The sequence below is a fragment of the Anoplopoma fimbria genome, chromosome 2, assembly GCF_027596085.1.
Source record: "Anoplopoma fimbria isolate UVic2021 breed Golden Eagle Sablefish chromosome 2, Afim_UVic_2022, whole genome shotgun sequence".
Classification (NCBI taxonomy): Eukaryota; Metazoa; Chordata; class Actinopteri; order Perciformes; family Anoplopomatidae; genus Anoplopoma; species Anoplopoma fimbria.
In genome coordinates, this window is record NC_072450.1 from 20,121,273 (window position 1) to 20,133,586 (window position 12,314).

Consider the following 12,314-nt stretch of genomic DNA (forward strand, 5'->3'; position numbering starts at 1 on the left):
ATTCAGTGCAGCGACTCCGGCGGTAGATACTCTGCTGCCCTCTGGTGGAGGCGGAGGTGTACTGACACACAGCATAGTATTGTACTCTTTTAAATCACTTCTTAAAACACATTTTTACATAATGGCTTTTATGTGATGTCGTCTTTTTAATGTTTCGTTTTAATTTGGTTTTAGTATTTTATCTTATATTCGTTTACTATTTTATGTTTACCTATTTCACTTGATTTTATTTATTTTGTTCGTTTATTTGATTGTCACTTGTTTCTTAGTTTAGTTTTATCCTAATGATTGTTCTAATGTTTTGCTGCCTTGTCTGTCGAAGCACTTTGTAAACCTTGTTTTTAAAAGGTGCTATATAAATAAAGTTGTTATTATTATCATTATTATTACAGTACAATATTGTTTTGTACGGTTATAATTATTACAAGTAGAATTATTTCTATTAGTAGGAGCTTGTTATATTTGAAATCAAAGAGACCTGAACCAATTGTTCAATGGCCTTTGGAGTTGATCTTATCTGATCTGGTCCAAGGTCACTGGTGTTATCAAATAGACACCTGCAATCCACAGTGTCGTTTGACCCATGCAACCTCCACGAGGCTCAGCAGTAGATTCTGATCATTCTAAAAAAAAAAAAAATCTGGCACATTCATAATACACTGCACCATAATTAAATATAGCTCAGAACAGCTCATCATCAGGTCTCTGCAGTCCTAAAACACATTCTTTACTTTTTGTTTCTTTGGCAAAATCTACTCCAAAGTACAGTCCTTAATGTATCCCTGGTACTTGTGATTAAAAGTCAGTCGTTTAAAAGTTATTTGCCTAAATTATCCAACAACATACATTATCTTTTAGAGCAAACTAAACAATAATACTCCTATTTTCCTCTTATTAATATACTAAGGCTTAACTGTATCTTAACAATTTGTAGCAGTAAGGTAAACAATCTGTCCCAGAAAACCTGAGACATCAACAACAATATGTGGCTAATTTAAATATCAGCCATCAGAATGCAAACAATAGTATATTAGTAATACATGATTGGATAGATATGACAGAAATTCATAGTTATTCTCATGGTTTGTAGTTTATTCCATTACAGGCAGGGCAGTGAGGGGGAGGGTTTAAATACATTCTCATTGTGGGGCAGGAAAGGAGGGGAAGCAAACCAGGTAAACATGGACAAGACATAGTTGAATTATTCTTCTTTCAATATAGACCAATTTTTAAATCTGCCAATAGTTTGAATAAATAACTTTCAGATCAAGTCAATACTGATATCTTTTAATATAGTCATCATCTCCTTATGGTTATATAGTTGTTTTCTAAGTGACTCTATTTGAATTCATCTTTTTTTTTTAGACATCTGCATACATAATTACACATAGAACATGGTGCTGTACACATCATGGTAGAAAGTATTATAGTGCTTTCTTTCAGCAGTGTTTTTAATGTATGACCGGTTTGCAAGCAAAGTAACCGAAAGTAGGAAATTGCTGGCCCAACCTTACAGTGTCTTGTGAGAGTCTACTGGGACTGGCAGCATGACTTGAGTAGTGTCAGACTGTAAACTGGCTGGAACTGTCTGCTCTGAGTAATCACATCAAATCTTAATCCAAATACAGAGACTGTGCAGATCACTATGGTGACTCCAGGCTTGACGGTGGCGCAGCACCAGAGGTCACTGTGGGCAGGCTGTCACTCTGCAGCATGTCTCACCGCCATGAAACATTTGTAAAAAGAGCATATTGTCACCATGCAATGGCAGAATGTCAAGTACTTTTCAACTCGGACAGAAAAAAAGCTGGAATATAGAACTCCTTACATTTGGGGAAAGTTTAAAAAGTTCCCCAAACTGTCCCCAAAAAACTGAGATAAAAACCACTAACATCAAACCAATCTGTTGCAAGAGCAATAAGGATAATAATACCATCAAATATAGCAATAAAAGTGATAACAACAGTAACGGTAATAAATAATGCAAATTGTGAGCCATCTGTTACACCCATTCATTCATTCAGTCAGTCCAACATCAAGGATTTTTTAGATGAACCACATTAAAGGGAAGCAAACACCCTGACGTCCAAGATGACTGAGAGCACCTTGAGAACAAGAGAGCTGAAATCCTGTGACATTTTTAGAATAAACAGTTTGGTCCTGTCTGGTGACCGAGGCGTTTTTATAAGCCTCTATAGAGTTTACATATATTAAAATTTAGATCTTATTTACTGCGACTCAGTAACAAGACATTTTCTATACCAGCCATGCTACTCTGAAATGCATAAATCATGCTTACTCTGACCTGGGCACATTACTAAGAGCTCCCCAAAGAGAAAGGTACAGTAGTTATGAGACTAGGACGACTATTAGCTAGTTATTATTATTATCACTGGTTGAAACCCAAGGTACAGAGGTTGTGGTCTCCAAATGAAAGCCATGGCAGTGTGTTTCTAGGTCAGGATAGCATCTTTTCCGCGGTGTTGCTGTGTAACAGTCTACATGGGAACCAATAGAATGGGAAGGAGATAATGAACTTAGCTTGTGTTTAAATAAAGCAATACCCATATACATATACAAAACTACATCTCATAAATACATTTGGCAATACAATGTATTACATTTTTTGGCAAATATTTTGGGGGTAAATTGAGCAATATGATGTGTGCAAGAGTATCCAAATGTCAATCTAAGTGTCTTCTTGACATTTCTCTTTAAAAATATAGACAAAAAAAACCTTCATGCACTATAAAGAGTAACCAAAAGACTCAAAAAACATCCATAGGCGTCTGTAATAACTTTGTCACAATCACTACATTTTTAAGACACATGAACTCTCACCAATGTAACACACTTACTCTCTTTCTCAAAGTCATTTCTTTGTAGACCTGAGGAACATTTCATAATGTCTTCTCACTTCTATTGATTGATGAATATGTCCATCTTCACATTCCTGATTTAAAAAAAAAAAAAAGAAAGAAAATGAAATAAACGCTGGACAAAATTTCCGGAGCTGCTGAGGGTGCAGGAAGTTGTACAGGACACCAACCCAGATGATGTGCCTATGCTAACCTCTTCTACAGTGTTAGTTTTTGATTCCCTGCTCAGTTAAGTAATCTCCCTTAGATTTTTGTTACGTTGGGGAACTGATGTAATGCTGACGCGTCCCTACGTGGGTGAGACAACATTGTTTTGGAATGGCATTGTGAAGCTACAGTTATTTATATTCACCCAAAAGCAGTACAGCCCCCTGGCATGCAGAGAGAGGTATCTTTTCTTTTTCTTAGTCATTGCAATAGTGTGAAAATGCTATAAACAGCGTTCACTGGGGACACCTGAAGAATGGAAACAGTTTGTGAGTTGGTCCGTCAAGTTCTGTCATCGGATCTCTGATGAGTGACTGCATTCCGTCGCATGCACGTACTGTGATATGTTTTACATTTGAAATGACTGCACCTGTCAATCTAGAGCAGAGGACACTGGAGTCTTGGGAGAATGCTACACCATAGATGACAGTGTGTTCTCTTCAGGACAGTGGCAAGGGCTAGATGTTCGTAGGGAGTGCATGGCTGGCAGTACGCCCTCGCCGGGGGAAAGGTCGTTGAGCTCCTCAGACGACGAGAGCGGGAAAGAGGGCGACAAAGAGATGCCTGAAGAGGGGTCAGCGGATCCAGCAAAAGTGCGTGGGGGCTTGGGGACTAGGTTAGGCTCCAGTGTCGCTCTGGCCAGGAGTTGTTTGTCATCCAACGGCTGTCCGTCTGCCAGACACTCTCCCTGTCCGACGGAGCCCCGGCCCGACTCGGACTCCCCGTCAGACAGCTCCAGAGGCGGTGAGCTGCTGCCGTCCAGTCTGAATAGAGAGTCTAAGTACTGGGCGAACTCCAGCACCGCCTGGCTGGGGTTTCCATTGGAAAGTTGGGGTGGAGGAGTAGAAGCTGCCGGTCTGGTCTCTGCACTGAACTGTTTCTCTGCTGTCTCCAGCTCCCACTCTTCATGATCTCCATCCATTGGTCTAGAACCAATCTGTGGGCTGAGTGGAGAATTAGGAGTGCTCCTTGGGCTGTAGACACCAGGCATCTGTTGTTGATCCCCGTCAGGAAGCACTTTTCGGGTGGCGTTAGGCTCCGGCTTTAAAGGCTGAGCCAAGACGCTCTGATTTAGCACAGCTGGGGAATGGTTTCCACTGTAGCGAGGGGTGGCAGGAGACAGCCCCATGGGGTAATCCGGGGTGGATCTGGATTCCAGTGGGGTAAAGAAGGGCCCAACCTCACCCAGGTGCTCTGGCGTGTCCTGGCAGAGGCAGTCAGCAGCCAGTAGTTCAGTGCGGGAGCTGAGAGACGGGTTCTCCTCGGGGATCGGGGCATCCAAAGGGAACGGGAGGCAACTCAGCATCGGGGAACCCCTTAGCGCAGCTGAGGAGCGTCGAGAATCCAGACTATAGAGGGATTCGGCGTCTGAGAGACTCTCCATGACAGCCAGCGGTGCTTTGCGGTCCCTCAGCTCCACTGTCAGGCGCTCCCGTGCTCCACGCAGAACTACAGGCACTGGAGGAGGAGGGCACTCAGAGAAACCATCCAGAGATATTTCAGACTGGGCACACGAACTAGAGGAGAGGAGAAGAAGGGGTTGGAGAGTAGTGACAGGGAGAGGAAGGGAGAGGGGATCCAAAATACAAGACAGATGTGAATAATGGGTCAAAACAACTTACGGAGGGTTAAAGAAGAGAAAAACAGGAAGGTGTTAGTATGTAAATCATATCTAGATTCTACAGACTAGGTGGGACACCAGCAAAACATTACATAGATGGAAGGAAGAAGGAGAGGAAAGGAGAAACTGGGAGGCCAAGAGTGTGTCCTAGTGCTCTTGTATTAGTGTGTAATACAGGAGAGGAAACATCGCAAGTCAACCATTAGTAGGAGGAGTTCACACTGACTTTGGACAGGGGCTAAACCAGAGCGGGCGAGGTGGGAACTGAATACTACCATACGTTGCAACTGCTCTGTGGTCAGACAGCGTGCATGCGTGCATGAGAGAAGGGAGCACATTATGCAAAATTAGTATTAGCATGTAAAACGCTGGCCCCAGCCCCACCTTCTGGCGGTTAGGATTTAATTTTAATTGGATATACATTCCCAACTTCACTGTAAGATGAATTTAAAGCTTTAGTTAATAAAATGATCAAATGAATTCAGTGGCTCTCATAATCTGTCTTTTTTGCCGGGAAAAAATGTGGCTAGTGGAAATTCTGATTGGCTGGTAACTGTACCAGCCACAAGATGTTAATTTAGCCCTGGTTGCAACTGCTCTGTGGTTGACAGTGCATGAGAGAAGGGAGCACATTATGCAAAATTAGTATTAGCATGCATTGCTTACCGTAACAATGGTTTTTGTCTTGTTTTTTTTAAACCAAAAGGAACAGACAGAAACGATGATTTTGAGAAAACAATAAAGTAGCAGTTAGTAGCAGTAGTATTGTTTAGTATTGGCTAGAAAGTTAAATTGAAATCAGACATATCCCCATGATTATCCCTACAGTTTAGGAAGAGGTTTTAGAGAGGCTCTATTCTTTATCATGTTATAGGGGAAACTAAGTATAGAGAGGATCAAACAAAGTGTTTTATATATGTATTTTTTAAGGCTGCAACACACCCACAGTGGTGCCTGGTGTACTAACCGAACACTGCTGTTCCTGCGGTGGTGGGTTGTAGGCGTCGGCTGCTGAGTTGTTGATGTATCCACGAACATGCTCTCTGGGTTCAAGTCCACTTCTGTGGGGCTCACCATGATCTTGGCTGCTGAAAGCAAAGCTGTTTTCCCTTTGTTGTAGTTCTCCAGCACCTGTCACAAGCACAACGGTGAACAGACAGGTTACTTAAAGATAAAGGCACGATGGAAGCAGGAGAGCAGGGAGGAATGGAATTGAGAATCAAGTTAAAATGAGTTAACTGCTAAAATGAATGAAACACATTAAAAAATATTTAGCTTGCTTGCTTAGTTCTGCAGACCAAACCAATATTTTTTCTATGCTGTTCTCAAAAAAACTGGATGAAGAGGAATGTCAATTTACAGACAGGAGTAAGATTTTTCAAAGATCTTTAAAAAAAAACCACATTGCTCTTCTAGGTATAACAGGTGGGATTTAAAAAAAAAAAAAAAAAAGGTTTGTGTAAATTATTAGATTGATGTATAATCTTCTGGCCATTAATAGTTTGGAAAAAACACACACACGCACGCATGCACACAGACAGTCAGTTCTACTAAATCTATATTTAACTGCAGATATGATTACATATATTATCATAGTGTTAAAGAAGCACAGTGTAGTTCAGATAAATGTAAGTGCAATCGAATAGTGAGCTAACACCTACTCCAACTGACATTAAACACCCACAATGGAGTCATGACGCCTGAGCAAGAACGATGCAAGACCTACAATATGATAAACGGATAGTAAACCATTGGCCAACTGTATATGCAACTTCAAAAACATACAAGAAAACTCTGTCCCACAAAATATTAATGGTTTGTGATAATAATAGTTAAAAATGAGATGAGAACAAACACTAACAGCAAATCACATCAACACACGATTACTTTGGTTAACTTTAATGAGTTTAAACACTTGGTGGAAGCACATCATGGTATAAAAACAAGTTGACCAGTGAGAGGACATGAAAACACACAAAAAAAACGTACAATTAATGTGACAATGGCAGATAAAGTGGCTAAACTAAATGGAAATGAATGTAAACAAAGACTGAAAACAATTGGGACAGAAGCCCTTTAAGTTGAAAATGCCACTAAAACAAACATGTTTATAATGTTTGGGTTATGCAGATGGTTATAGATCACACAAAACATGACAATGTTACATGGGTGAGTTTGTCAGATGATACACGAGGACAAGACTGCTGTGAGTGATAAACTGCAGCAAATATTTGGCACCAACAATATCAAAACATCACCTGCACTTGACTTAACAAAAAACAAAGCATGAGACTGCAGATTAAGTACCCGGAGACATAAATCTATACTTACAGCTTATACTTGGAGTTTTGCATTATGCAATAATGTACTGCGACCCTGCCATAGATTCATACGACATATATAATTTATGCAAGAACATTTTGACTTGGCATTATAAAATGCACAATGGAGAACATTTAAATGTATTTACAGTTTTCAGTCTCGTTAATAAAAGCCCTCCACTGTACCAAGTCAGTAATAAGAGAAAATTATGAATTTCTTAGATTCGTTGAGCAGCAATTTTACAGCAGGGCAGTGGAGATGAGCAGAATACTCCATATTGACACATTTGTCCCCCCTTGTTACTCCATCTGCTGCTGATGAGTAATTGACAATTTCTTGAAGGGATTTTTGAGAAGAGGCTAAATATGTGCTTTCAAAAGGCAAAAAGGGAAAAGAAGAGAAGAGCTGTAGCTACTGAAAAACCCCAGCCAAGAAGGAAGAAAGAGCAGTTAGGTTACCATGGAAACTTTGTGCATACAAAGAAAAACTTGTTAGCTTGAGGAACAGGGTTAGCAGGTTCATGCCACAGTACTTGACCAAATGTACCGTAGCTGTGAGAGGAAAGGAAAAGAATGAAGGGTTGATATAAGGGGGGATGAAAGGGATTTCCTATTCTTGTACCATTATATGCACCATAGACCTGTGATGCATTCCAGGGGCTACGTAGTGATGACGTCATCACATTCTCATGTACACACAGTCCTTGCCTCAACTTGCTTTGTGAAAGCTTCTGGACTACTTGCCTGGACTTTTGGCACACAGTCACCAGTTTTAATGTGTAAGTGGAAACAGCAAAATTAAGTCTTAATGCAGCAAGAGAGAACAATTTTCCAGTTTTGTTGAACTGTTGATATCAGTTGAGCTGCTGTGCATCAGTTTTTTGTGACTTCATATAGTGGAGGAACTGGCAGGCTCTCTCCACCTCATCTTTTGTCACTTATTTAAATATAAGTTCCAGTCTTTTAGGAATGCCTTTCTCTAAGAACCAACACTAAACCCTGAGTTTTAACATCAGGCTAAATGTTTCTCCTATTAAACCTCATGGGCAAGAGGTCACGTCATCAGTCTGGCCAGTCACAGTATTAAAAGTATCACTGACAGTTTTCAAACGTTCCACCATAAATAATTCCTTTTACAGACTCGACTACATTGTTAATGTTTTGTGCTGAGAAGCTAATGAAGGTCAAGTGTAATACCGTAAATCCATTAAGTCTATACAAGAGTATCACAAGGTCGGTTTGGCACTTGTAAACTACAGACTTCTTGTTTTTGCGAAGAGCTATGCGATATTACTATCTTGCGGGGAGAATTTTCTATCTGATCACTGTTAGACTCATCAGATGGGATTTCAGAAACAGGAGCAGCAATCACATCTACGCTAAGGTGAGAATCCGGTGGCTCGGATTGGATTTGTGGTTGAATGCATGAATCATTTTCATCTAAGGGCGAGTGAAGCGGAGGGACAGACATCGAACACGGCTCTGAGGCAGAAGTACCGTCCGACAGAGGAGGAGGAGGCAGAACAGACTCGGATTCTGAAAAAGAGGAAGGAGCAAGTACAGACAGAGGGACGGGAACAGCCTCAGTCCCTGTGAGGGAGGCATTTAAAGACACATCTGTGTTGGTTTGAAGGGAGGATTGCGAGGGTAGAGGAATAAAGTTTAGTTCTGTTTGCGAGGTTATGAACACAGTGGTATTGTTGGTGGGTTGATTGACTTCCAGTTCCTCCGGTCCTGAGTTTTCCTGCTCAGACACGAGACAAAATGGTTCCAGTACCTGCAGAAACACCAGAGGTATCATACGACAGACTAGGCACAGCAGACGTTAACACACACACACACACACACACACACACACACACACACACACACACACACACACACACACACACACACACACACACACTCACACACACACACACACACACACAGCACTGATAATCATCCACCCAGAGACATACTGACCCAAGGCTGATCAACAAATGCAAATGCAAAACAAAGTAAGAAACCCAAGAAAGAGAACTCCCCACACTGGATCCGTCACATGCAAACATACAGGTCAATACCCTGTTATCAGATGTTCAATGCCTGTGAAGATAACGCTAATAAAGACCACCATTAAACCAGGAGAGAGCAGTCCCCATGCTTTGCAACTGGAAGAAAAAAAAGCTGAGGTGAGTTATACCTTCATGGAGAGATGCATGCATAAATTGGCCATAAAGTAGGATTCATTTTCCAACACCCTCAAAAAGATTTATTAACTGAACACTTAAGGGGCATACCATTGGAAATAGCATCACTGGAAACCTATGATTTCCTTCTGTCTTTGAAATAGTGCGTTTTTTGTATTATTTTTTTTTAAATCGCTGCGATGTTGAAATATGAGATGGGGAGATTTAAAGGCTTAAGAGAGGATAAATGTATCGCCCATCTTGAAATGAGTTTTCTTTAGTAATCTCAAAGCTCTTGTCAGATGACAGAAAGCTTTCACTTCTATTACTGATGATAACTGAAACCCAATGAAGAAAAAACATATGCATAACTTCATTACATTTATAGTGGTGTGTGGCTAGATGACCACTGGATGTTGTAGTTCAGTGGATCCATATTCAATTTCTAAAATGAATGTCCATCTATGACTCCAAATGTTTCTGTTTCTTTTACTACTCTAGTCAAACCTGTTAGCCTCAGGAGCTACTGGCATTTACTGCTGGCACAATTACACTGTAAAAGCAGTAACTTTGTAAAACAATTATTGAATTTAACACGATTTAATAAATCTATTATATTTCAGCTGAACAGCAGCAAAACTCCGTTTCAGGTCTCTAGCTTTACTCAAAAAATGTAATTTTTAAAAAGTGGTATCCCCCTTTATGAACAATCGTTAAAAGATTTCGAGAGACGATTCACAGCCACTCAACATCCACCAATTAAATTATCCAGTGTTGGAAATCATGAACAAGCTTTAAAATTCATTTCACCACCATTTCAAACACCACCTGCCAAACCCATTTGCATCCACACAGATCAAACAGACCTTGTTTAGGCCCTCCATCACCATGTGGGGCATGTGCTCGTTAAGCATGGCGGGTGATATGATGACCTCATCGAAGGCCTTGTTGTCACCCCACAGAGCTGAGTAGGTCGGCTCCTCCTGGCCACAACTACAGTGAAAGAAAGAGTCTGTCAATCACGGTACAAAGTGAACACACATGTTGATTTAGCAACAGCATGCCTCAGTATCCATGTGGGAGAAGCATGATCCAGGCTATGACACCACTGAGTGGAATATCTTGTGACAGGCTTTGGAAATGAGCTCATTTTAGAACCAGAAAAGACACAAGTCTGAGCAAAAAGATCACTAGCTACATATGGCAAAATATAAAATGACTCAAAGTAGAGCAAGAAGATAAAGAAGAATAGGAAGAGGAGCCAAAGATGGCAATGAAGAACTAACCAATAGCTTCATTGCAGTGTTTTTTTTAATTCCACTATCAGACATAATGGATCATTGTTAGGATAAACTGGCCGAACCACTTCTGCCCCATGTTTTGCACCGGCTTGCAGAAGGTGGTTAAAGATTTCAAGGCTACTTGCTTCCGTCTTATGGCCAGACAAACACAGCATCACTGCAGTAGTGGTGAACTGCTTCATGCCAGAGATCAGATTGTTGCAAACCAATGAACTTCCTTTAAATGAAATGGCTTCCTGTGGTGGTTTGCAATGCAACCATCAGTGACCTCTGATTGTGTTATAGAAGCCACAAACACTTCAACCCAACCAGAAAGCGTTATCTAACTCGACTTGAAGTGAATAAAGATAACAAGATATTCAGAATCAACATTTCATTAACTCTAAACATTATTGATCAAATATTTACATTTTCCCCTATAAATATACTCCACACAGTACAACATTAAACACACTAGGTATTAAGAAATGTGTTTAAGAGACAGGAAGATTATGAAATAAAATACATTATTAGACTGCACAGCAGCGAGTGCAGATAGAGGAGTAGGGGAGCACCATGTGACAATCTGTAAACACACACTGTCCCCAGTATGCAACGTACAGCGTTTCCCACTGAGCTGCCAGTTCTTTTGTGTGACAGGGGTGAAACAATGTACACTAAGACTGGCTTTGAATTAACGTTTTCCACGCATCAGTTATACAACCACTTCACCATTTGTGCGGTGGAGTTGTGTGGTAAAAGTGTATGTTTTGTTCAAAGACAAGCTTTAAGGGCCAATACCAGTCAACTGATGACTGATCTCGCTGCTGGAATCTAACACAGGTAAAACAGTGACAGTAGAAAGCATTTGGGGGATTTAGTTGCTGTAATCTACTGACAGCTTTAGAATAAATTCTCTCACCATGTCTCTGGAGGATGGTTGTGCACCACATGGATGATCCTGCCAGGAGGGTAGAGGGGGGTGGAGGCTGAAAGGGCAATGCTGAGGTCACTGGGGTGGAGCCACAGGCGACTGCTGGGGGGCGCTGCCGGCTGAGTCTGAGGATCATCGTTCTCCACTGGAAGCTCTGATTTGGGGATGCATTTGGTGCCTCCCGCTATGATCCTCCACTGTTGCAAAGAAAAAAAAAATATTTTAGTTATGTAACATGACTTCTGAATCTAAATATATCTCCTGCACATTGTATGTGTTACTGCAGCAGCCAGGGGTTAACTCCATGAAGCTTTAATTACAGCAGAGATTTTGTGTTGTGAGAGGTTGTGTGGAAGCCTGCAGTTTATTTCAATCAAGTGTGATGCTACTTGTAGTTGATTTGGTTGGGTGAAAATGCAAATATGTTGTCATCTGATGACTATTTAATCATTCATTCGTTTTTGTATGGTAGAAATGTTTTTTGTCAATAGTTCTTGGCAAGACCAGCTGGTATCCTACTGTATCAGTTTCCTACTTTTTTCTTTGATGCTTACATAGTACAACAGGTCTACTAGTCTATTTGTCATCTTCTACTAGTCATCTTCTACAGTGTCAAGAGATCAAGTCACCTTTGGCTTGTTACTTTTCTGCAAGACTTCCAGAAGGTGGCGTCGGAAACCCTCCAGTTGTGACAGGCCGAGCCTACAAGAGACCAGCAGCAGATATGTCTAATGTGGTAATACTGCAGCAAAGTGAAGCTTACCTCAGTATACAGGAGATAGTAGGAGACATACCTTGGTACCAGGTCTTTTCCTAATACCACCGATGTGACAAACTCTTTGGAGTACTCCATGGCATCAGCACTGGGTAAATAAAAGAAAGAAGCTGATAAATAATGTGA

General features: G+C 40.9%; 1 protein-coding gene across 2 annotated transcripts in view; it reads right to left on the bottom strand.

The window, feature by feature from the left end:
* Positions 1-1,087: 1,087 nt before the first annotated feature.
* Positions 1,088-12,314, bottom strand: part of dagla (diacylglycerol lipase, alpha) — a 32,685-nt gene continuing 21,458 nt past the window's right edge. The window contains exons 15-21 of one of the 2 annotated variants that reach the window (XM_054613068.1): positions 12,208-12,276; positions 12,043-12,115; positions 11,402-11,610; positions 10,066-10,192; positions 5,675-5,838; positions 5,374-5,391; positions 1,088-4,603 (exon numbers count right to left, since the gene is read on the bottom strand). In XM_054613068.1, the coding sequence (XP_054469043.1) occupies positions 3,499-4,603; positions 5,374-5,391; positions 5,675-5,838; positions 10,066-10,192; positions 11,402-11,610; positions 12,043-12,115; positions 12,208-12,276 (1,765 nt within the window). In that variant the 3' untranslated portion in view covers positions 1,088-3,498. The remainder of the gene's footprint in view (positions 4,604-5,373; positions 5,392-5,674; positions 5,839-10,065; positions 10,193-11,401; positions 11,611-12,042; positions 12,116-12,207; positions 12,277-12,314) is intronic. The other variant, XM_054613075.1, reaches the window with a different exon arrangement.